General features: G+C 35.8%; 1 protein-coding gene across 4 annotated transcripts in view; it reads right to left on the reverse strand.

Annotated features, from left to right (window-relative positions):
• The window catches only part of Atad2b (ATPase family AAA domain containing 2B), a 135,180-nt gene that overhangs the window by 59,204 nt on the left and 50,023 nt on the right, over positions 1-25,953 (reverse strand). For all 4 annotated transcript variants that reach the window (XM_055626044.1, XM_055626059.1, XM_055626052.1 and 1 more), the window contains exons 14-17: positions 20,639-20,798; positions 16,414-16,504; positions 11,591-11,902; positions 7,267-7,402 (exon numbers count right to left, since the gene is read on the reverse strand). In XM_055626044.1, coding sequence (XP_055482019.1) covers positions 7,267-7,402; positions 11,591-11,902; positions 16,414-16,504; positions 20,639-20,798 — 699 coding nt within the window. The remainder of the gene's footprint in view (positions 1-7,266; positions 7,403-11,590; positions 11,903-16,413; positions 16,505-20,638; positions 20,799-25,953) is intronic.

Consider the following 25,953-nt stretch of genomic DNA (forward strand, 5'->3'; position numbering starts at 1 on the left):
ATGCAAGGGTGGTTCAACATACGGAAATCCATCAATGTAATCCACCACATAAACAAAATGAAGGAGAAAAACCACATGATCATCTCCTTAGATGCTGAAAAAGCATTTGACAAAGTCCAACACCCATTTATGTTTAAAGTCTTGGAGAGATCAGGGATACAAGGCACATACCTAAAGATAGTAAAGGCAATATACAGCAAGCCTATAGCCAACATCAAACTCAATGGAGAGAAACTTAAATCAATCCCACTGAAATCAGGGACAAGACGAGGCTGCCCACTCTCTCCATATCTCTTTAACATTGTACTTGAAATCCTAGCCAGAGCAATAAGACAACTAAAGGAGATCAAGGGGATACAAATCGGAAAGGAAGAGGTCAAAGTGTCACTATTTGCAGATGATATGATAGTATACATGAGCGAACCCAAAGATCAACCAGAGAACTTCTTCAGCTGATAAACACCTTCAGCAAAGTGGCAGGATACAAAATCAACTCAAAAAAATCAGAAGCCCTCTTGTATACCAAAGACAAAAAGGCTGAGAAAGAAATTAGGGAAACAACACCCTTCACAATAGCCACTAATAACATAAAGTACCTTGGTGTGACTCTAACCAAGCAAGTGAAAGACCTGTTTGAGAAAAACTTCAAGTCTTTGAAGAAAGAAATTGAAGAAGACCTCAGAAGATGGAAAGATGTCCCGTGCTCATGGATTGGTAGGATTAACACTGTGAAAATGGCCATCCTGCCAAAAGCAATCTACAGATTCAATGCAATTCCCATCAAAATACCAACTCAATTCTTTACAGACCTTGAAAAAAAGATTCTCAGCTTCATATGGAGAAACAAAAAACCCAGAATCTCCAAAACGATCCTGTACAACAACAGATCATCTGGAGGTATCTCCATTCCCGATCTCAAGCTGTACTACCGGGCAACAGTAATAAAAACTGCATGGTATTGGCATAGAAACAGAAAGGAGGATCAATGGAATCGCATAGAAGACCCAGAAATAAACCCACACACCTATGAATATTCAATATTTGACAAAGAAGCCAAATCCATTCAATGGAAAAAAGACAGCATCTTCAACAAATGGTGCTGGACCAACTGGATGTCTACATGCAGAAAAATGAAAATAGATCCATATTTATCACCCTGCACAAAACTAAAGTCCAAGTGGATCAAAGACCTCAACATAAAACCAGATACTCTAAATCAGCTGGAAAAAAAAAAGTGGGAAACAGCCTGGAACTCATTGGCACAGGAGACAACTTCCTGAACAGAACACCAACAGCACAGCCTCTAAGAGCAACAATCAATAAATGGGACCTCATGAAACTGAAAAGCTTCTGTAAAGCAAAAGACACTGTCATCAAAACAAATAGACAGCCTACAGATTGGGAAAGAATCTTCACCAACCCTTTATCTGACAGAGGGCTAATATCAAGTATATATAAAGAACTAAAGAAGCAGAAAAGCAACAAACCAAGTAATCCACTTAAAAAATGGGGAACAGAGCTAAACAGAGAATTCTCGAAAGAGGAACGTCAAATGGCAGAGAAACACTTAAAGAAATGCTCAACCTCATTAGCCATTAGGGAAATGCAAATCAAAACGACCCTGAGATTTCACCTTACACCCATCAGAATGGCCAAGATGAAAAACTCAAGTGATAGCACATGCTGGAGAGGTTGCGGAGAAAAGGGAACCCTCCTCCATTGCTGGTGGGAATGTAAACTGGTTCAACCACTCTGGAAGTCAATCTGGCGCTTTCTCAGACAACTAGGAGTAGTGCTACCTCAAGACCCAGCTATACCACTCCTAGGTATATACCCAAAATTTGCTCAAGTACACAACAAGGACATTTGTTCAACCATGTTCGTAGCAGCTTTATTTGTAATAGCCAGAACTTGGAAACAACCCAGATGTCCATCAACGGAGGAATGGATACAGAAATTGTGGTATTTTTACACAATGGAATACTACTCAGCAATCAAAAAGGAGGAAATCATGAAATTTGCAGGCAAGTGGTGGGATCTAGAAAAGATCATTCTGAGTGAAGTATCCCAGAAGGAGAAAGACAAACTTGGTATATACTCGCTTATATAGACCTACAAGACATGATAAACATAATGAAATCTACACACCTAAAGAAGATAATCAAGAAAGTGGACACAGGCGAAGGTGATTAATCCTCATTTAGAAAGACAAATGGGATGTGCATTGAACTTATGACAGGAGTCTACCACAAAAGGCATCTGAAAGACTCTACCTAGCAGTGTTTCAAAGCAGACACTAAGACTCATAACCAAACCCTCGGCAGAGTGCAGGGAATCATATGAAAGAAGGGAAGTTAGTATGATATGGAAAGGAGAGGAGCTCTACAAGGACCAAATATATCTGGGCACAGGGTCTTTTCTGAGACTGACACTCAACCAAGGACCATCTATGGATATAACCTAGAACTTCTGCTCGGATGTGGCCTGTGGTAGCTCAGTAACCAAGTAGTTTTCCAAAGTAAGGGGAACACGGACTATTTCTAACAGGATCTCAAGGGCAGGCTGTTTGACACCCCCCCCCCCCAGGGGAGGAGCAGTCTGTTAGGCCACAGAGGAGGACTTTGCAGCCAGCCCTGAAGATACCTGATAAAACAGGGTCAGATGAAAGGGGAGGAGGTCCTCCCCTATCAGGGGACTTGGAAAGGGGCAGGGAGGAGACCAGGGAGGGAGTGTGGGGTTGGGGAGGGAATGAGGGAGCGGGATACAGCTGGGACACAGAGTTAACAAAATGTAACTAAAAAGAAAAATAAAATAAAAAAAAATAAATTAAAAAAAAAGAAATATACTAAAGCAAATCTAATTTTTATTTTCAATACTTTTTATTACCACGAAAATAATAAATCAGGAGGCTAGAAAGATGACTCAGAGGTTGAGTGCACATCATTCTTGCAGAAAACTTGAGCTCAGTTCCCAGAACCCACAACAGGCAGCTCATAGCCACCTGTCACTGCCACAGGAAATCTGCCCTCTTCTGGGCTCCATGAGAACCTGCACACACTTGTGCACAGACACATATAGACACAGACACACACAAACATAAATAAAGTAAAATCTTTAAGAACAAAATAATAAAACAGACTTAGTCACTGTAATACTACAAACTCTAAGACAATGCACGAAGCATAAAGAAAAATAAAGCAGATGGAAAGAAATGAAAGAAAAACTGCTACCTCTAAAGAAAATAATAAAGCACTAAATACAAAAGAATTAGTAGTGGTATTAGAACCTAACAGCAGAGAAACAAGACAGAAGGCAGAAACAACAACAATAGATTTACTAACTAGGCCCCATAATAAACATAAAAAAGGAAACAATAAAAGACCCTACTCACAACTGCAAAAGCAATATGAAAGGTAACACAAACAACAGCAAATAATCTTAGTAAAAAGTATGAAATTCGCCAATACAAAAGCACTATAAATATGTGAAAATGACAAATTTCACTAAACATTTATGATTATTTTATGTATTTGATAAGCTCTTATAAAATTCCTACAGAATTTGTAAAGGAAAAGATTAAAAGTTATTCTCAACATTATCTAAAATAATGAGTAATTTGAGAAAAAAACTCTAATTTAGACCACTCAAACACTGATTACAAGTAGTTCATATAGCTATCTTCCTCAATTGTAATTCACAATCTTCCTGCTTCATTCAGCGTTCAAGTCCTGGGATTACAGGTGTTAGCCATCATCTATGGCTTCAATTTTCTAAATATTCTAGAAAATATATAGTTTTAATTTATTAAGCAAATGGGAAAACCAAAGCTCAGAGCAGTTAAGTATAAGATGGTATAAAAGGGGGACAGAATTCAAATTCCCATTCAGGAGCTCACGAAGGTGAATGGGGAAAAGATAACTGGGAAGTTTTTTATTTATTTTTTTAATTGAAACCTAGATATAAGATGTCAATGATAGGATAAACAAGAACAGGAAAAAAGAAACAGCCTGAAATGAAGCCTACAATCCACTAGAAAAGAACTCCTGACCTTTTACATTTATATGTGCTTCATTCATAAAATGACACCACAAATACATGGCTTATAGCACATGTCTAGTTTGTAGCATGTTTCAGGTGCCACCTCCCATCCCTTCAGTCTCATATGAACATCAATTGTGACTACACATCCTCTAAGGCTTTCCTGCACATCCCAGAAGAAATTTTACTTTCACAGAACACATAACAACCTTTGCCAACACCAATAACAAAAACTTCTTCAGACTAAAGTAAATTGTATCTGATCCTCCTGTGCTTTCAGCATCAAGTATAAGTCCTGGAATGCCAAAAAACAATCAGAAAATGTTTCAAATGAGTAAATAAAAAGATTAACTTTTAATCCCAGCACTTGGGAGGCAGAGGCAGATGGGTTTCTGTGAGTTAGAGGCCAGCATGATCTACAGAGCAAGTCCAAAGCAGCCAAGGCTATACAGATAAACTCTGTCTTGGCAGAGATGGAGATTAGGGGAGAGAGAAGGGGCACGGAGATACATATCTAAATATAACTGAGGCATATAAGATAAAAAGCGCCATGCCAGGCATGATAGGAGGTACCCAACTATCCCAGGATACGGTGGTGGAGGCAGGAAGATCAGAAGTTTGAGGTCAGCTTCAGCAACATAGTGAGTTTAAGGCCTCCTGCCTTAAAAGAAGGTGGGAAAAGCTTATTCTAGAACACAACTCAATTGGTAAATTAAAATAGTTTGTGTAAAGGAAGCTAAAATTAAACCCATTCTTGTAGAAAAGCTGAACTAAACCAATGACTGAGACCAATGGCACATATTAAACCAGTGGCAGAATGTTCCAAAAAGAAAAAAAATTTTAAAAATAAAACAAAACAAAACAAAAACCTAATACAGCAGTAAAAACAAGTTTTTCTAATAACAAAATCTACTTCTGTGTTCCTTTACTGGCAGGATCTATCTTACAACACTGAAATAAAAGGCTTCTGATGATTTCTTACTTCTTGCTAATGCATAATTCAAATTTAAACAACTAAACTGTTAAGAATAAGCAACATACATTACACGCAGAAGGATAACCGGGTACAAGGCAGAAAAAAAGTATTTAGTTCGCTTGTAACTATCAACAAAACAGACTTACAAAATGCTAGAGAAGTCTAAAAAAGTTTCCCTGAAAGCAGAAAGGGAAGTATATAGAAACGAAGACTAGGAAACTTCCTAATGAAAAGAGTTTGCTATGAAGGAACACATCAAAAAAAAAAAAAAAAAGTATATATGAAATGTACGCTCATTTTTAAAACATGATCAACAAGGAAAAGTTAACAATGCATACATCAAATCAACATTTCATTACACTCTACAAGGGGGAAGCTCTAAATCAGACTGAAGGCTAAATTTGTTCAAAATGCTTTTTAAAAAATTACTTCAAAAAACACTGATCCAGTCAAACATGGTAACTCCCATCTGATATCCCAACAACTGGGATGGAAGACTGAAGCAGGAGGATTACCACAAGTTTGAGGCAAGCCTAAACTAACTACAAAGTGAGTTATAAGCCAGTCTAAATTATAAAGTAGATTATGTCTTTAAAAAAAGAAAAAGACCAAAAGAAAAGAAAAAAAAAAAAAAAAAAAAAAAAAAACAGGGCACATAATGCAGTCTCCTTAACGCAAGGACTGTTAAACCTAACTGAATGGAACTTTAGAGTCCTTTAACTATGGTACTAATTATGTAAACAGAAGTAGTGATATTTTAGTATTTGAAAATTACTTGGTCTCTTAATTTAAGATTATATTTGCAAGAAAAATGTTTGCCATTATAGTGTACAACAAAAGCTGCTATAACACAGAGAGCAAAAAGATGTTAAGTAGAAAAACAATAAAACTCAAATTACAAAAATATAAACTAATGCTCTGTTAAAAATCAAAATATTACTTGTTTTATTACTGAGCAATTTCTAATTTAAAATCTCTTTAGTAGCTTTGGAGTATCTAAACCTTCATCTGAAAGTTATCTCAAGTTAATGTGCCATGGGAGGTGGTAAATATTTCTTAACTGTCCATGTTAGATCAAATAAAAAGCAAAAAAACCAGAAACAATGGGTTGATTTCCAAAGGTAATAATCTTTCCCCACCTTTTTTTTTTTTTTTTTTTAATTTTAAACACATTGTCTCAAAAATTTATTTTGAATGTCTCATATGTTGTTGGGATGAAATTACACTAAAAAAAGCCGGGTGCAGTGGCACACACCTGTAATCCCAGCACTTGGGGAGGCAAAGGCAGGTAGATCTCTGTCAGTTCTATGCCAGCCTGGTCTACAGAGTGAGCTTCAGGACAGCCAAGGCTACATAGAGAAACCCTGTCTCGGAAAAACAAAACAAGAACAAAAAAGTTTCACTAAAAGATTATATTTTGCAAGCAGAGCACGGTGACTCATGCCTACGCTAATAGCACTTGGGAAGGTGAGGCAAGAAGATCTCAATTCAAGGCCAGTTTCCACTTCCAAATATGTATATAGTCTGTCTGAAGTCCAAGTTTAACCAGGTGCCCCGTACTGGTATTCTGGTGTCTTTTCCCACTTCTCAAAGAAAAAAAAAAAAAAAAAGGAAACACCAACAAACTATATTACCATTTCTTTCCAAGACAAACTAGCATTTAACAGTTTCTTTCTTGAGAAAAATAAGTATCAGGTAACTAGCAATGTAATTATTACCACACACACACACACAAAGGACTAGGGGAGGAGCATAGGAGGAGAAGAGGGAGGAACGGAGGAATTGGGAGGAGACAAGGAAGGGGACTACAGCTGTGATACAAAGTGAATGAATTATAATAAATAATAAATAAAAATATTTTTAAAAAGCAGACACAGTGGCATGCATGCAGAAAGGAGAGGGAGGGTGGGATCGGGAGGGGAGGAGGGAGGGGCTTATGGGGGGATACAAAATGAATAAAGTGTAATTAATAAAAAATTAAAAAATAAAAAAGAATTACATAAAGGTATTCTTTGTTCAGTGGCTTGTGATAGTTGCATTTTGAAAACTAAAAAAAATAAAAATAAATAAAATAAAAAAAATAAATAAAAAGCAGACACAAAAAAACACAGTAAAAATCTTCCTGGATTGTGTGCAAACAAGGAAAAATGCCTCAAATTCATTGGTGTTAGCTACCAGCAAACACCAATGTGTTCTAAACAGAAGGCAGAAGGCTATTCTGAACTGAAAGAAGTTTAATATAACTTACTCACATTGTAAAGTGAAGATAAGATTTAGTGACAATAGCAGCTGGCGACGGTTTCTTTGGTGATCCTGAGTGACAACTGGTCTCAAAAATTGATAAAGCATTCTCATCTTCACTATCATCTAAAATCAGACTTTCTACATCTGTCAGAAGAAAAGCACAAGAGTTACGAGTTTATAAACTAGTGTTTATAATGCTAAAGTAAAAAAATGGGGTTAAAATCAAGTGACATCAGCTAATACACTAGCAAAAATTTAATCAGGTAAGTTGATAAAATATGCAGCATTTTACTAATTTATAAATATAAGTAGCATATTCTATACTTTTATAGATTATTCACACTTACTATGAACTGTAATTTGGGAGACTTTACTGACCAACAGTCTGGAAAAAAGACAGCTCAGCAGTTACAAGCACTTGCTGCCCTTCTGGAGGCCCAGAGTTCCTAGCACCCACTTGTCAAGTAGCTAATAACACCTTTAGTCTAGCACCAAAGGATCCAATGCATAGCATGTACTAACAGAGACACATAAACATAATAAAAATAAATCTTTAAAAAATGCAAACTGATCTTGCAGAGGACCCAAGCTCAGTTCCCAGTACCAACATCAAGCAGCTCACAACTGCCTGTAACTTGAGTTCCATTAAGATCCAACACCTCAGGCCTCTGCAGGCACCTGCCTTCAAGTGCACATACCCACATACAAAAATAAAGTAAGTTTTTAACAAACAAACGAAAGAGTTAGAAAGTCAGTATCAACTCAGAGTTAAAAGTACACCCATTCAAGTAGCATTAATTCTTCTATGGGCCTGAAGGTTAACACTCAGTGAATTAAAATTTCCACAGAGAACACAATATTCTTCCAGAACGTAAATATTAAATACATACATTATTAAAATACATACACACATTATTAAAAGTGCCAATTCAGTCAATAAAGTGCTCTATGTGTAGAGATAAAGATTTGAAATTGACAGAAATCAACTGTGGTCACACACACACAATACAACACATCTGTGATCTCAGCTACTCAGAAGACAGAGACTAAAAAGGATGGTGAAGCCCAGGCACTCAAAGCCAGCCTGTGTAACACAGAAAGAGCCTATGTTAAGATTCCAAGGAGGGAGGAAGGGAAAGAGGGAAGAATGGAAGGAAAGAAGGAGGAAATATATCATATACTTGCAAAGCAAAAGAAAAGAATGCTGCATAAAAATAAAATATGATAAGATCAGATGCATGTGCACCCACGCACAGAACACACACATGGGTAACACAGACGCAAAAGTGAAAAAAGAAAGAATGAGACAGCACTATTCAATTTAACAGAGATCTCTGTGAGTTTCTTTGTTTGTTTGTTTGTTTGTTTGTTTGTTTAGTTGGTTGGTTGGATTTGGGAGACAGGGTTTCTCTGTTGTAGCCTTTGCTGTCCTGAACTCAAACTCACTTTGTAAACCAGGCTGTCCTTGAACTCTTAGAGATCCATCCACCTGCCTCTGCCTTCCCAAGTGCTGGGATTACAGTTGTGCACACCGCGCCCAGCTCTCAGGGGCTTTTAAAAACTAAATAATTAGTAAAACTAACAGTTTTAAATTTATTTGGAAAATAATTGAAAATCTTTAGGGAGACAATGTCACAAACAGGAAAGAACACAGGTTTAAGGAAAAATATTAAAGAATAAAACAAACCAGAAAATACATATAAAGTAAAGAAAGACAAGTATTTAAAATTGAATAAAATAGACTTGTTAAGTGGGTTCCATAGTAATGGGAAGAGGGACTGCCTCTGACATAATCTGATTGGCCTGCTCGTTGATCACTTCCCCCTGAGGGGGGAGCAGCCTTACCAGGCCACAGTAGAGGACAATGCAGCCACTTTTGATGAGAACTGATAGACTAAGATCAGAAAGAAGAGGAGGACCTCCCCTATCAGTGGACTTGGGGAGTGGCATGCATGCAGAAAGGGGAGGGAGGGTGGGATTGGGAGGGGAGAAGGGAGGGGCTTATGGGGGGATACAAAATGAATAAAGTGTAATTAATAAAAAATTAAAAAAAAATAGACTTGTTATCCTCCGCTAATACATGCCATTTAGTTTTATTAGCTGAAAGTAAAGCACACTTTGCACTTATGAAAATAAAAGTCTAGGTGATAATTTTTCTTACTTTTCTAAAGTAACAAAAGTTGTTTTTTTTTTTTAATTGAAAAGTTCAGGCAAATATATTTATATGTGTATTCCCAGTTGTAAAGCTCATAGATAAGTTAGGGTGATGACTCACATGTGTAATGTCTGTACTCAAGAGGCTAAGACAGGAGGATGGCTGTAAGTTTAAGGCAAGCCTGACCTACACAGTTAACTCTGTCTCAGAAAAGAAAGACAAAAGCATATGTATCACATGTGAAAATGCACACAAATTACAGTACAGAGCCTGACTGACGGATATGCTCAGGATCAGCTGTCCATATCCTACCTGACAAAAAAAATCTTTTTAAGAAACAGAGTTCTATGTAGTATTTATGCAAAGTTTTCCTTTAAAAAAATTAGTCTCTATTTCTAACAGGAACTCAATGACTGGCTCTTTGGCCTCCCCACCCCCCAAGGGAGGAGCAGTCCTGCTAGGCCACAGAGGAGAGCTTTGCAGCCAGTCCTGAAGATACCTGATAAAACAGGATCAGATGAATGGGGAGGAGGTTCCCCCTTATCAGTGGACTTGGCAAGGGGCACGGTGGAGAGGAGGGAGGGAGGGAGGGACTGGGAGGGAATGAGGGATCGGGACATGGCTGGGGTACAGAGTTAATAAAATGTAACTGATAAGAAAAAAATAAAATACAAAAAAAAAAAAGAAACACAAATATTTAACATTCTTAAGTTTATGTTCAGGATTTTTAAAATTATGATATCAAAGAAACAATAAATAATATTATATAAGATGATAAAAAAAAATTAGTCTCTGAAAAACTATGTTTATAATGACAATTAAACTGAATATTCATTATTCACTGAATATATTCATTTGATATTCATTAATGTCAATGAGTTTTAAAGGAGAAATTAAAATAATCAAAACACATTATTTCATGCTAGGTACATGCCTTTAATCTCAGCTAGAGACAGAGGTAGGCAGATCTCTGTGATTTTGAGGACAGCCTGGTTTACAAAGTGAGTCTCAGGCTAGTCAGGGATACACAGCGAGACCCTGTCTTAAACAAACCAAAAAATAAAACTCTCACTACTTTCCCTTCAAACTTAGTGGGTCTTAGTTGATTCCAAATAAACCTTGGGCTGGAGAGATGGCTCAGTGGTTAAGAATAATGTATTGTTCCTGGAAACCTGAGTCCAATTCCCAGCACCCACATCAGGCAGCTTACAGCTGTTGTAACTACAGCTCAGAGGATTCCCTAACCTTAGGCACATGCGCATATACAGACATACACACATGTACATGTAAATAAATAATAAAAAATATTTAAAAAATAAATCTAAATTTCTTTAGGGGTTGGGGAACACAAGGTTTCATGTAGTCCTACTGGCCTTGCCCTCCAAGTGTAGCTAAGGATGACCTGAACCTGCTCTTGTTTCCTCCACCTCTCCAGTGCTGGGTACATGTGTGTACCACCATATCCAACTAACACAGAACTGAGAACACAATCAGGGCTTCAGGCTAGTGAGACAAGCATGTCACTCACAGATTTCTGTCTCTAGCAGAAATTTTTCTTTTTTTCCCCCCATGAGAGTAGATGATTTTTAAGATGATGCTCTGATTTCATCTCAGGTCCAAAGCACAGACTTGAGGCTTAATTAAATTTAAAATCTTGAACCATCATATTGAAATGTATTCCGTTACTGACGGCTCACAATTTAATCAACACAGTACACCGAAGAGTGTTCTGTCAACAACATCAAACTGTATTTGATGAACTGAATCCACAGAAGCATTATAACAATGCAGGCCCAAAGCACAGGCTGTGCAGGTGGCTCCCTGTACTAGAGTTGACCTCAAATCTTACTGAGTGACCTTACATAACCCAAATTACTTTCCATTGTGCCCAATCTCCTCCTAACTCATAGGACTCTTTTATGGATGAATGAATAATAATTTATGTAAGTGCTTTATAATAAACATAAGCTATTATTATAGTCAACTTTCTAATTATAGTAAATGCCTATATTAAGAAAGTTAAACCATAACAGCAAAGAAACATTCATCAGACAACCACCATATATGGGCAACAAGTGAGTTATGAAATATTCAGTGATGAAATAGTAAAGTTTTAACTAATTTTATGAAGAAACTTTTTTTCTTATTATCATAATACAAAAACTAGTTTGTTGTACCTTCTTTCTTGTCACTCTGGCTAATTTCTGCATGAGGAAATACTTTTTGCAGGACTGCTAAGATGTTGTTGAAACTTCTTTCTAGCAATGGCCTTATAATGGGGGATAGTGCCTGTCCTGAAGACATCACAGCACGCTGGGAAGCAGGCACAATGTTCTGCATCGCATGGTAAAAGTCCTGGGCACTGAGCACTATCGAGGAAACATCCAGCTGCAGTTTATGACTGCTAGCATAGATCTGAGGGTAACGCCGACGAAGGGCAATCAGGGCAGCTTCAGTACACAGGGCCTTGATGTCAGCTCCACAGTAGCCTAATGCACAAAAGGAGAAAAGTAATAAAATTAAGTTAATTCTTCCAAAGACCATTACGGTTTATTAATGCATATATCTTCTCTAAAATAATAACACAAAATCAGTAATTATGCACTATTTTATTGGCAAAATTGAAATTAACCTTTTAAAATCACCTAACAAAACTGTTCAATTAAGGGCTGAGTACTTAAGACTAAGAATGTTTTAAGTATTTTCAATTAACGAAAACATAAGCTAATAACATTAATACCAAAATGTTCTGTGTTATGTGTCAAAAACCACTGACTAAAATGTACAGCTTTCTTCAAAACAAGTTTTTTAAAAATCAGTTTCACTTCAATCTTTCATAACTAATCTTAGTCAGTATTTAACCTCGCGCTCCACTGAGCCACATTTTTAGTCCTTCTTTGAATTTATTTTGGGACAGAATCTTACTAAATTTAAATTGCCCAGGCTGGCCTTAAACTTGTGATCCTCCTGACCTGACCGCCAAAGTACCTACAGTTACAGGTATGTGTCACCACTCTTGCCTTATTTTCTCTAATATTACTAACTTCCAAAACATATGAAAAGTGGTAAAAGGTGTGTATAAGCAGAATCCTCAAAAAACTTGTAATTTACTATCAAACCTTAGTACAGTGCAATAGTAGTTAACATGCAACTATCCAAAACATTGTAACTTAACATTGTAATTCACCCAACAATTCCAAAGACATTAAAGGACTTAAGATTTAAATAAACTTTCCATTGTTTCCCACATTGACTTTCATTATGTATCTTTTGAAACCTACAAAATATACACTTTTAAAAAACATGATTTCCTAAAGGTCCATGTCACAAAATGGGGAAACAAGCAAACAAATAAAAACAGATTAGCCAAAAGCTGTCTTCCTATTGGCAATTAAATTAAACTTTACTTGGTCACCTTCGTCAGTTACGCCAGCAGGGGGAGCCATTTGAACAAATTATAGAACTCATTACCTCTATCAAGTTCATTTTTCTCTTTATACTTCATATTGACCTTATGCAGTTTATAAATACCAAAATAAAAATGGTGTTTGCAAAAGAAAAAAATGACTCACAAGTTAGGACAAAAATTATAATCTGTGAGATTTGCCTCAAAAACTATAACAGATTAAGCATAAATATCAAAACAATCAATCAATTTAACAAATTCAGAATAGGTTTATGGCTAGACTTCTATTTTATACTTCTCCACTAATAAATTTTCATAGTAGATCTTTTGACATACAGTTGTTACATTATTTCAACAAAGTGAGTACAGAACACTTTTGTAAAGTTATAAAGAGGAAAGTAATCACAAGTATATGAATTTTGTATAAGTAATAATAAACTACCATCATCAAGTAGGTGCAACCATGTGAATATTTCTTATGAATCTTTGCACAGCTAAGGATCATGCAGTGGTCCTCTTTACAAAGAGGCTCAAGTTCACAGGAAAAGCTCGGAGGCCAGCGAGATGAAACAACAGCTTCGGGATTATTCATTCATAAATTCTCCAAGAACATAAACTCTATATTTGCCATAACAACATGCTAATATATTAGCTGTTATATATATATATATTATATATAACAGTAATATGTTATTCGTTCTTTCCTAATTTAGTCCACATAATTGAGATATTAATAATAACAGGCCCCATTTTCTAAAGTAAATTTTCAATGGATTATCACAATCAACAGACAAGAAAAAAACTGGAAATATTTTCTTTACATTTGCTTTTGAGAAAGTTACTGGTTTGTATCTGTGGTTCTGAACTTTAAAAAAATCATCAGAATAAACAATAAAATGGAAACATAAATACAAACTCCCAGGCCCCAAACAGTGACTCAATCTCTGAGAGCTTAAAATTTTAAGTGTGTATTTTGGGAAATGTTGAGAAATACTCTGACACACAAAAAAGTTGAGACTCATTCACTTAATAAGTGCTTCATTGGACTCACATACTGGATTATGGGTGCATCAGAGGCATGGCTAAAATCGCTATGCTTTGCATAAAGGCAGGCCTCCTGGGTAGGGCTCCCCTACCATACATTTATATTCTCAGCAGTGCTTTGGTTTAGGGAACAGATGATACTGAAACTATACTACTACTTTTTAACAGTCGTAAGTTGATATGTTTAAAAAAAAAAAACACATTCCTTTTCAAAACCCAGGTTTCACCACTGCTAAGCAATATTCTATCGGACAGAAACACGCAGAAGCAAAGGAAAACGATTCTTGCATGTTACAATTCTTAAGATTGAAAATATGATTATGAGAGAGATTAGATTAGAAACAAGAGCAAAATTTTTTATGAGGCTTTCTTAAAAACAATTTTAAATAAAATGAAGGCCCAAAATACAGATATTTCTTAGACATGTTTTCACTGTCTTAAGCCTCTCATTGAAGATAATTAAACTTTTTGTTAATTCTAAGCTCCTACTATTTGTGTAAATGTTCTTGATACCAGTTTTTGAAGTGTCTTTATTACTTAAAAAACAAATATGATATGCATGCAAAAACCCCCAAGTTATTTCAACATAAAAGTTACCAAATCTATATCCTATAAAAGGCCAACTACCCTTGCAGATATTCATCAAGACTGCATAATCTTTTGTTAGGCATAAATCTCACTAAACTGAAACCATACATGTTGAAACATGTTTGGGGTATATATAGTAATGTTCAAAGTGAATTTAAAATTTATTACTTTTCTATTCCTACCTGAAGACCTTCATTTGAGTATTCTTAACATGAACTGGTTTCATAAATAAAATAAATGCCATAACTGAACAATCATTTAGTTTCAATGAATTTTTATTTCACTATTCGAGAAGCCAATTATATATAAGCAGATTTACATACATCCTGCCACCCCATGGAAAAATGGAAAGCAAGAGACCTTTTTCAGTCCAATAAGGAATTACATCATAAATATCTTTTAAAGACCAACTACAAGCTCAAATAAATCACTTGGGAAAGTGAGGAGTACTACTGACTTTTGGAAACATATATGGAAACTAAGACTCTTAATAGTTAGGATAAAGGATTAAACTACAGTGTGTAACATCTCAGAGGGAAGGGAAGGTAATAGAATATGATTTTAGAATAGCTATTTCTTTGAAAATTTCTCACTTCCTAAAGACATCTGTAAACTGCAATTAAGGATCATTCTGTGACAGAGTCATAAAAAAAATCTACAAAGGGCTTCCAGTCTGATCTGAACTTTAATCCCATAATATAATAAATAAACGGGGACAAATCTCAAAAAGGAAAGACTGGATTTTGTTTGTTTTGTTCTAACCAAGTACCACCCTCTCCCATAAAGCAGCACAGGCTTTGCAAAGATCAAGCCAATTGTACATGAAATGGGTCTGGCGCATGCTCTCTTATACCAGGCAAAGCTTAAACTGGAGTAGTGCTGGAGAGATTTACGTTTTCTCCTCACCAGAAGATGTCGAGGTCTTTGTGGCTCAAAAGCTGAGGGATGCTGCTTCGGAGATGGAAGTCCCTGTGGATGAAGAGGATAATTCGGATGTAGCTAACTGAATGGACTAATGTTCTATTTAAATTTTAATATTTGATAGTGGATCACAGTGATTTTTTTTAACTAATTTGTTTTGTATATGTGTGTGTGTTTCGTAACTTTAAAGTTTTCCCAAGTAGATGTTACTAGTGAATTTATTTAAGGGGTTTCTTCAAAATGCTTAAAATGTTCATGGAGACAGGTAGTTTTCTTGTTTTTTTTTTTTATATATATTTTTTGCATAGTATGAAAGGAAAATATGAATTGGGTTTGGCGCATGCTCTCTTGCCAGGAGGAAGGAGGAAGAATGACAGGAAATTCCCTTTGTGTATATTCAGTTACTTACTACTGATCTCTTATTTCAAACCTAATTAAAAGAGAGAAAGCCTTGAGTTCCATCTCCTGTAGTTATCAATGCTCTCATCCTTTTAGGACAGCAATGCTTATTACTCTATGGGTGAGGTTTTCCATTGTGATAAATTTAAATTAAACTGAAAAGTTTTAGATTTGAAGCAATACTGGCAAACACCAGTTAGCATTTTCTTTTATGACTCCTCCCACCCAACTTTTTTCTAGATCATAGGAATGAAGCTGAGTCCATTAGTCCTGTCCATACAGCATAGGAGACTGCAGTCTTGCCATCTACATGGACCTTTTTCTCTTATGTTAAGTTTATTTTTCTTAGTAAAATTTTTGAGAAAGGAGAATTCCTAAAAGAAGACACTGTATGATATGAAGGATATCAGCATTCAATGAAAGCCATGTGACTAGTATCAAATACCCGATATAATGAAAGTTCAATTATGTGTTCAAACTTTAAGTGAAACATTTTTATAACTTTTAAAATGAATGCAGAGCCATCTATCACACAGTTAAAGAAATAAAACTGTACTCATTCACATTTCAACATAAGGGTTTGAAAAGGATGCTGAGTAGAACAGGTAATGACAGTCAGAGAATTCAACTAGAAGCACTCACCAACACATTTTTCTGCCAATTCTCCTAAAAAAGCATCAGACAGTTTTGGATTCCAATCCCTGGTGTGGATCTGCAGGATGTGTTTTCTGGCCTAAGAAGAAGAGTACGGCAGTAAAAGACAGCACCAACTTGTCATGTATTAACTGTAACAGATTCTAACTGTAACTCCACACTAAGTTGTTATTTGTTTTACAAAAAATTTAAACACCTTGGTATTTGCCATCAATCTGTGAGTTATAAAACCCAAGATTTTTACCTCTGTTTCACAAGTTTAGACACTATTCTAAGAGGTAAAGAAACTTTACTAGTGGCATAAAATATTAAGTAAATCACTAGTGTGTGCCTACAATTTAAAACTAAATTTACTTTTCTACAATAGCACTTTTAAATTTTTAATTGTTATTATTAGTAGGGGTAGGTAGGGGTGTGCACACATGTTACATCACAAAAAAAAAACTGTTAGGAGTCATTTTTCTACTTCGACTATGGACTCTGGAGATCAAACTCATATCATCAAACTTGCTTAACATCTGCTTTTTTACTCACTAAGCCATCTCAACAGCCCTTGACTGCATTTACAGCAAAACTATGAAACATTTGCATGTACTTGCTGACCCTAATTTCTTTTTTCCAATTCTCTCTGGAACAAACTCTACTCCAACCAAATTTATCTAGCCATGAGAATTGCTGGTAACTTAAATATGGTGCTAAATATAATGCCTAAACTTTTTTTCCTCTTCTCATTGGCAACAAGTGACAAATTGATCACATCCATGCCTTCACTGATGGTCTATTCATTTGGCTCCAAGAACATCTATTCCTGTATTCCTCACCCAACTGCTTATTCTGTAAGACAGAAGACGAGGTAATTTATCTATCTAGCCTCATGGCCTTAAATACTATGTAAGAATACAAGTCAGGATAGATCTCTTCTAACAAGCCAAGCTCAAGAACAGTAACAATGTCCCTATGAACTAAGCATATTCCCCATGTAATGGAAGGGCCAAAACCCTGAGCTTAGCCTGTTGTTAGATGTCAGAAACTGAGCTGGGCAGTTCCAAGTCAACCAGGTCTACCAAAGCAAGTCCAGTACAGCCAAGACTACACAGAGAAACCCTGTCTTAAAAAAACAAGAACAAAAAAACAAACAAACAAAACAAACAAAAAAAGATGTCACAAACTGATACTTCTCTGTAAGGGCAGAAAGAATTTAAGAGTGAGAAGCAATAGTGTTGTGAAATACTACTGAAAGAAACAGTGCTGCTTTCTGACATGATGAGGTTATTGAATTCATGAACGAACACCAGTTGTCATTACCTATAAAGATCTGCAAAAATCAATCCAGTCTAAATTCCAGCCTGGAGTTGCATTAAGCCCCACCAATAGCTGAGGAACCATTGGGGGTGTGGTCACTGGTAGGTGGTCCATGCTCCACTGAATGAACCCAAACCCATCTATTGTATGTAAATGGACAGCACTAAGTAGATCAATAAGATATTTTTTAAAGGGGGTGGGGACCTGAGAGAACACGAAGTTGAGAGGAAAATGGGTTGCCAGTGAGGGAGGATCAGGGAAATCTGAAAGGAGAAAATGGTGGGCAGGTATCATTAAAACATACTATATACAAATATGAAATTCTCGATGTCCCTCAATTGAGGAATGGATACAGAAATTGTGGTACATTTACACAATGGAATACTACTCAGCAATTAAAAACAAGGAAATCATGAGATGTGCAGACAAATGGCGGGATCTAGAAAAGATCATCTTGATTGAGGTATCCCAGAAGCAGAAAGACACACATGGTATATGTTCTCTAATAAGTGGAGATTAGACATATAATAATATAGGATAAACATAATAATATCTGTACACATAAAGAAGCTAAGCAAAAAGGAGGATCCTGGGTAAGATGACCAATCCTCATTCAGAAAGGCAAACGGAATGGACATCAGAAGAGAACAAAAACAACCATGTATAATGTCATCTGGTATCCTCTTCTGGCATGTAGGCAGAACACTGTACACACAATAATTAAATCTTTAAAAATAAATAAATAAATTTAAAAACAAATATGAAATTCTCAAAGAATAAATTAAAAATATTTTTAAAAGGGAAAGAGAGGCTCTATGTATGCTGTCCTGACAAAAAAGGTAAACTTGGTAACATTTTAAAGCTGTTAAATTTGTTTGTGGATCCAACTCTAAGTCAATTATAGGTGGTTATGCAAACAGATGTCAAACTGAGGTATCAAACTACTCCACAAAGTGTACAGTCTGCCTGACAATCAGACACTTCACATAGAACAGTGTATATTCATATACAGAATCTCCTCTCAAATAGGAGTTCTCCATGGAAATTTAAGATACAAATCAAATCAAGACTAACAAAAAAATTTCAAGTATAATTAGGAAGGAAAGAACTTTTTATAAGATATTAAATAACATTTTCTATAATAAAGACCACATATTATTCAGTCCTTAGGGAATATTCTTTAAATACTACAACATAATGAATAATATTTACTGCTTTTAACTAACTAGAATTCATATGATAACTATAAAATTTGGGTTACAGGATGTTTACAAACAAATTTTTAGGGAGGGATGGCTGGTGAAATGGCTCCACAGTTAAGAACACTAACTGTTCCTTCAGGGGACCCAAGTTCAGTTCTCAGCACCTCCATGGTGGCTTAAAATCATCTGTAACTCCAATTCCACAGGATCCAGTACTCTCTCCTAGCACTCAGTACATTTGCAAACATGCAGGCAAAACACTCATACTAATACAATAAAAATAAATATTTTTATAATTTTACTGGAGAAAATAACTAGTTCAGTAAAAAAGAGACACATAACAAATATATGTGATAATTGCTTTGGTTGGGGAGGGTGCCAAATAAGTATGTGCAGAAACTCAACCAGGAACTTCCTTTTCCCTAAGCTTCTTAACCACTCTGATAACTGCTAATAGAACAAGAATGAACTGTTCCATAATTATATGTGGCTTGCTGTTGTTGTTCCAGTTAAGATACCATATAACTCAGATGGGCCTCAAACTTAGAATTCTCATGCATCAGCCCCAAAGTGCTAGGATTATAGGGAAGCATTAATAAGGAATGTCACTGGGACAGGAGAGATGGCTCAAAGGTTAAGAGCACTGGCTGTTCTTCCAGAAGTCCTGAGTTCAATTCTCAGCAACCACGTGGTGACTCAAAACCATCTATACTGAGATCTAGTACCCTCTTCTGGCATGCAGACGGAACATTGTATACATAATAGATAAATAAATATTTTTAAAAAATAAGGAATGTCACACAAGTATTAACTAAAATATCCCATAAGCAAACAAATTAATGAAAATACAAACTTCAAAGCTCCTGTTGCTGAACTTTGGGGGCAGATTTCTGGGGCCTGCTGGGAACAGGACTTCTAAAAGGCTAATATGTCTGGAAAACTGTGGTGCAAGTCCATTTTTGCTGGCTACAAGCGAGGTCTCTGGAACCAAAGAGAGCACAACACAGCTCTTCTTAAAATTGAAGATGTTTATGCCCAAGATGAAACTGAATTCTACTTGGACAAGAAATGTGCTCATGTGTAGAGAGAAAACAAAAACAAAAACAAAAAATACAGTGACTCCTGAAAAAAAACTAAACAAAACCAGAATAATTTGGGGAACACTAACTTGGGCCCTGGAAATAGTGACATGATTAGTGCCAAATTACGAAAAAAACCTTCCTGCAAAGGCAATTGGCACAGAATCCACGTAATGCTGTACTCTTCTTAGATTTAAACTAATGAAAAGTAAATAAAGTGGGGGAGGGGAGAAAATATAACCTTCAAAGTATATGCTTTGTAACATATGTGTGTATGTATGTAAACTTACATACATAAATTATATATATAATTATATATATAATATATATTTCTATTTCTATATTTATATATAGAAATATATATTTATATATTATATAATATATAATATTATATAATATATAATATATACATAAATTATATATAACTTTATATATAATATATAATTATATATCATATAAGCTTATATATTTATTATATATAATAATGTATAATATAATATATAATATATTTATATGTCATAAATATATTATATATTATAAAATATATAAATATATAATATATAATTATATATAATTTATGTATGTAAGCTTATATATAATATATATATTAACAACAAAAAACACACTTACCCTTTGATCAGGCAGATTGAAAAGGAATTCTCTGTCAAAACGACCAGGTCTCCTGAGTGCAGGATCTATAGAGTCAAGTCTGTTTGTAGCACCAATAACAACAATTTCACCTCTATTATCTAACCCATCCATAAGAGCGAGGAGAGTTGATACTATAGAGCTGTTAAAAAAAAAAGTCCATGTAAATCTTAATGGAAGAAAAAGTGTAAACATTGATGCTAATAATAATTCTTAAATACTATTTGTACCACAAAAACATACTAGAGCAATACAGAGAAATCAGTATTGAAAGTGCAAAAAAATTGGGGAGGGGTACAATAGTCTATTTTCAGTAGAGGGCAATCATGCCATTGTTCATTGTTTCCCTGTCTGAAAATATATGGTATCTACAGTTCCCTTGTTTCTAGCAATAGTGTTTTTCTTGGTTTGCCAACTGTTTTCACTACTATTCTTTATTTTTACTGCTGAAACAATTTCTGGAATATGCAAGCCCATTTCAAAAATAATTTTTCTCCCAAACATACTATTCTAGCTATGTTTTAAAAACTTATAAACAAAACAAAAATGTAGATGTTCACTATTTAGGTTTAGGGAAGATCTCTGATTTGTGTTTTCTAATTGGATGGCTGATAATTTATGACATAGGCATCTTACCTAGAAATGAAGTGGGGTAGTATCTTTAATTATAAATTTATGTTTAACCACTGGTCTGATTTGAACCTGAAATGACTCACACAGGCTCATGTCTTAGATGCCTGTTCCTCAATTGATGGTACTGTTATCTTCTAGAAGTTTCTTCATGTTTAGCTTAGTAGTCCATTTAGAGTTGGTTATGTATATATGGAAAGTTGAGGTGAAGTTTCAACTGAGGAAATACAAGTTACTAGCACATTTATTGAAAAGTCATCTTTCTTAAATGTTTTATTTTGACACTTCTGCTGTAAATCAGTTGACTACAGACACACTGGTTTATTTCTGTCATCTCTTCTAATCAATTAGTCTATGTGTCTTTCTTTAGCCAACAGAATGCTGTTTGGGTTACTATGTCTCTACAGATGTCTTGAAATTAAATATTATAATGCTTCTAGTTTTCTAGAATTCTGTGACTACTCAGGGTGTTTTGTGCTTTCATATCAATTTTAGAATTGTCTTCTGGTTTTGTTTTGTTTTGTTTTGTTTTTTAAGAGTGTCAATGGTATTCTGAGGGGAACTGCACTGAAGCATAATTTGCTTGAAGTTGTATGGAATTAATGATATTAATTAACCAATAAAGATATCTTTCCATTTTGTCCTATCCAATCTCTTAATTTTTTAATTTTTACTTACATGTTTGTGTATTTGTGTGTGTGTGTGTGTGTGTGTGTGTATGTGTGTGTGTATAAACATGTGTATGTGGGTGACTGTGTAGACCAGAAGAGGGTACCCTGAAGCTGGAGTTATACTTGTAAGCCACCCAACATGGGTGATAGAAATCAACTCTGGTCCTCTTGAAGAACATCAACTGGTCTTAACCAGTGAGCCATCTTTCCAGCCCCTTCTTCAATCTCTTTATCAATGTTTTGTATTTCCATATAGAAATCTTTTATTACATTAGTTAAACTCACTTGTAGGTATTTTGTTTGTATTGTGAAGTACTTGCTTTCTTGATTTTCTCAAATTTAATATTACTATAGAAAAGTGCTGCTAATTTTTGTATGGCAATTTTGTTTCTTTTAACATTTTATTTATGGGAAGGAGCACATGCATATCATGGCATGCATATGGAAAACAGAACAACTTGTTGAGTTGGCTGTCTTTCCACCAAAGGGCCCTAAGGATTGAACTTAGTCCTCAGGCTTGGAGGAGGTACCTTTACTCACTAATGCTTCATGACAGAGTTTGTATGTCAGTTTTGTATTCTGCAACTTTACTGAACCTTGGTTATAAGTTCTAAAAACCTTTCAATGGAATCTTTTCACTATTCTATATAATAAATCATGTTATCCAACAATAATTTGTATCCTTTAGCATCTTATTTACATAGTTTTAATTTCCTTCTTTTGCCTAATTATACTGGGTAAAATTTCAAGAATTAAGCTCAACAAGTACTGTGAGGGTAGACAAGGTTATGTTGTTCCAGATATTAAACACATACAGTATGCTGCCAGGGTTTTGTTATACACAACAAGCATTATGTTGCAGTTGGATCCTTCTGTATCTGATTAATTAAAAAAATTAATCAAATCATTTTGCCACATCTTGTCCTTCACTCAACTGAAGTGATGGCTTGAATATAAATTGTCCACATATTTAGGAGCTTTCGGTTGCCAGGTGTAATTAGTTTTCAAGAAGTGACCCTAGAAACTTTAAGCAACAGATCAATTCCTTCATAGACCGCTAACATCATGCATGTTGCAGGTGGTGAAATCTAGGAAGTAGAATCTAATTGGGAGAAGATCACTAGTAGGTCACTAGTGCCTATTATTGGGTACTTTATTTTCCTCTGGTAAGTTCCTATGTTCATTCTACTTCCTGGCTCACATGAGATGGGCAAATTTACTCCTCCATTTCCCCTCATTCCTGAGCTGAATTATCAGACACCTTGAAATAAAAGAACTAGCCATGACAGATTGAGACATCTGAACCCATAAGCCAAATTGACCTTTCCTCCTTAGTTATGCCAGGTATGTTGATACAGTAAAGAGAACATAATCTGTATCTGATGACCCATCCTGAGATCATTAGGACAAAATCTCACTTGATTGGAATAAATGATGTTTTTGATGTGCTGTTCTGATATGCTATAAAAACTATGGCATTTATGTTCATCAAAGACACTGGTCAATAGTTATTTTGTTGTGGTTTGTCTAGTTTTTACAGTAGGATGATGCTTGCCTCATAAAATAGGTTCCGAAGAGTTCCCAACCTTTCAAAGTTTTAAAACAAATGTGAAAGAATTAATATTAGTACTTTCTTTAAAAGTCTGATAAATTCAGCAACGAAGTAACACTGCTCTTGGTGTTTTTCTCTGTTGGTGTCTTTTTCATTACTGATTCATTCTTTTTGTTTGTTTGTTTTGTTTCATATTTGGTTTTGTTGTTACTGTTTTGAAACAGGGGCTCATACATCGTAGGCTGGCCTCAAATGCTGAGGCTGTCCTTCAACTCCTGATCCTGTTGCCTCCACCTCCTAAGTGATAAGATTAAATACATGTATCATCATGCCAAGCTCAATCTTGCTAGTTATTATCGGTCTGTCCAAATCTATGTCCTCAGTGTTCTCTTTTGGTAGGCCAAATGCCCCCAAAAATGTGTCCTTTTGTTTTACACTACCCTGAGATTTCATCTTATACCCATCAGAATGGCTAAGATCAAAAGCTCAAGTGATAATACATGCTGGAGAGGATGTGGAGAAATGGGTGGGAATTGCTGGTAGGAACATAAACGTGTACAACCACTTTGGAAATCAATCTGGAACTTTCTCAGACAATTAGGAATAGCACTTCCTCAAGAACTAGCTATACCACTCCTAGGCTATTTCCAAAATATGCTCAAGTACACAACAAGGACATTTGCTCAACCATGTTTGTAGCAGCTTTATTCGTAATAGCCAGAACCTGGAAACAACCCAGATGTCCCTCAACTGAGGAATGGATACAGAAATTGTGGTACATTTACACAGTGGAATACTACTCAGCAATTAAAAACAAGGAAATCATGAAATTTGCAGGCAAATGGTGGGATCTAGAAAAGATCATCCTGAATGAAGTATCCCAAAGCAGAAAGACACACATAGTATATATTCACTTATTAAGTGGATATTAGACATATAATATAGGATAAACGTAATAATATCTGTACACCTAAAGAAGCTAAGCAAGAAGGAGGTCCCTGGGTAGGATGATCAATCCTCATTCAGAAAGGAAAAAGGGACGGGCATCAGAAGAGAAAGAAAACAGGAAACGGGACAGGAGCCTACCACAGAGGGCCTCTGAAAGACTCTACCCAAGCACTGTATCAAAGCAGATGCTGAGGCTTATAGCCAAACTTTGGACAGAGTGCAGGGAATCGTATGGAAGAAGGGGGCAGATAGAAAGACTTGGAGGGGGCAGGAGCTCCACAAGGAGAGCAACAGAACCAAAAAATATGGGCACAAGGGTCTTTTCTGAGACTGATAATCCAACCAAGGACCATGCATGGATATAACCTAGAACCCCTGAACAGATGTAGCCCATGGCAGCTCAGTGTCCAAAGGGGTTCTCTACTAATAGGAACAGGGATTCAATCTGATATGAACTCAGTGGCCTGCTCTTTGATCACCTCCCCCTGACGGGAAGCAGCCTTACCAGGCCACAGAGGAAGACAATGCAACCAGTCCTGATGAGACCTGATAGGCTAGGGTCAGAGAGAGAAGGACCTCCCCTATCAGTGGACTTGGAGAGAGGAATGGGAGGGGGTGAGGGAGGGAGGGTGTGTTTGGGAGGGGATGAGGGATGGAGCTACAGCTAGGATACAAAGTGAATAAACAGTAATTAATATAAAAAATTAAAATTGAAAAAACTACTGTTTCACTAATCTTTTGTATTTTTAAATATGTGTATATATGTATGTGCATGTGTATATCCACATGTGTGTGCAGGTATACACCAAACGTTTGGAAGCCAGAATGGGCACTCAATCTCTCAAAGCTAAAGTTACGAACAGTCCTAAGATGCATGGATTGTTCCATGTGTGAAATCTGAACTTCAATCCTTATGTCCACCAAGCACTCAGCCATCTCTCCAGCTCCCCACTTTCATTTATTTGAGGAATCTACTCTCCTCCAACACTAACTGTTATTGGAATTAGAGTTTCTTATTCATTTTATGACTTATGTTCTAAATGTTATTGAGCTATTTTATTCATTTGAATCTCATTCAGTTTCATTACACTTATTCTACAAAATTCTTTCTTCTCACTTCTATTTTTTCCTTTAAGGTCTATTACTTGAAAGCTACTATACTTGACTGTCATGATACCACTTTCCTCATAATTTTTATGAGCTTACAGTGACATCAACGAATCTGGCTGATCAGTTATCTCTGCCCCTTTATAGGTGGCACTAGACAGCTTTCTTTGAAAATGTGTCTCCAAGTGCCAGTTTGGTAAATTATGTAGGCTTTGGCTCCAGTACCAGAGTACAGTCTCTTTATGGCAATTAGTGGATCTGAATGTGCCACACAGGCAGAGGTCCATTTCCAAATGCTACAAGGATAAAAGGGCACTATAGAGTCAGGCATGAGATACCCAAAAATATTGGTGGACACTCACTGTAGATCCAGAAACATATAAAGTGGA

This window comes from Psammomys obesus, unplaced genomic scaffold (assembly GCF_907164565.1).
Source record: "Psammomys obesus unplaced genomic scaffold, mPsaObe1.curated_primary_1811, whole genome shotgun sequence".
NCBI classification, from domain to species: domain Eukaryota; kingdom Metazoa; phylum Chordata; class Mammalia; order Rodentia; family Muridae; genus Psammomys; species Psammomys obesus.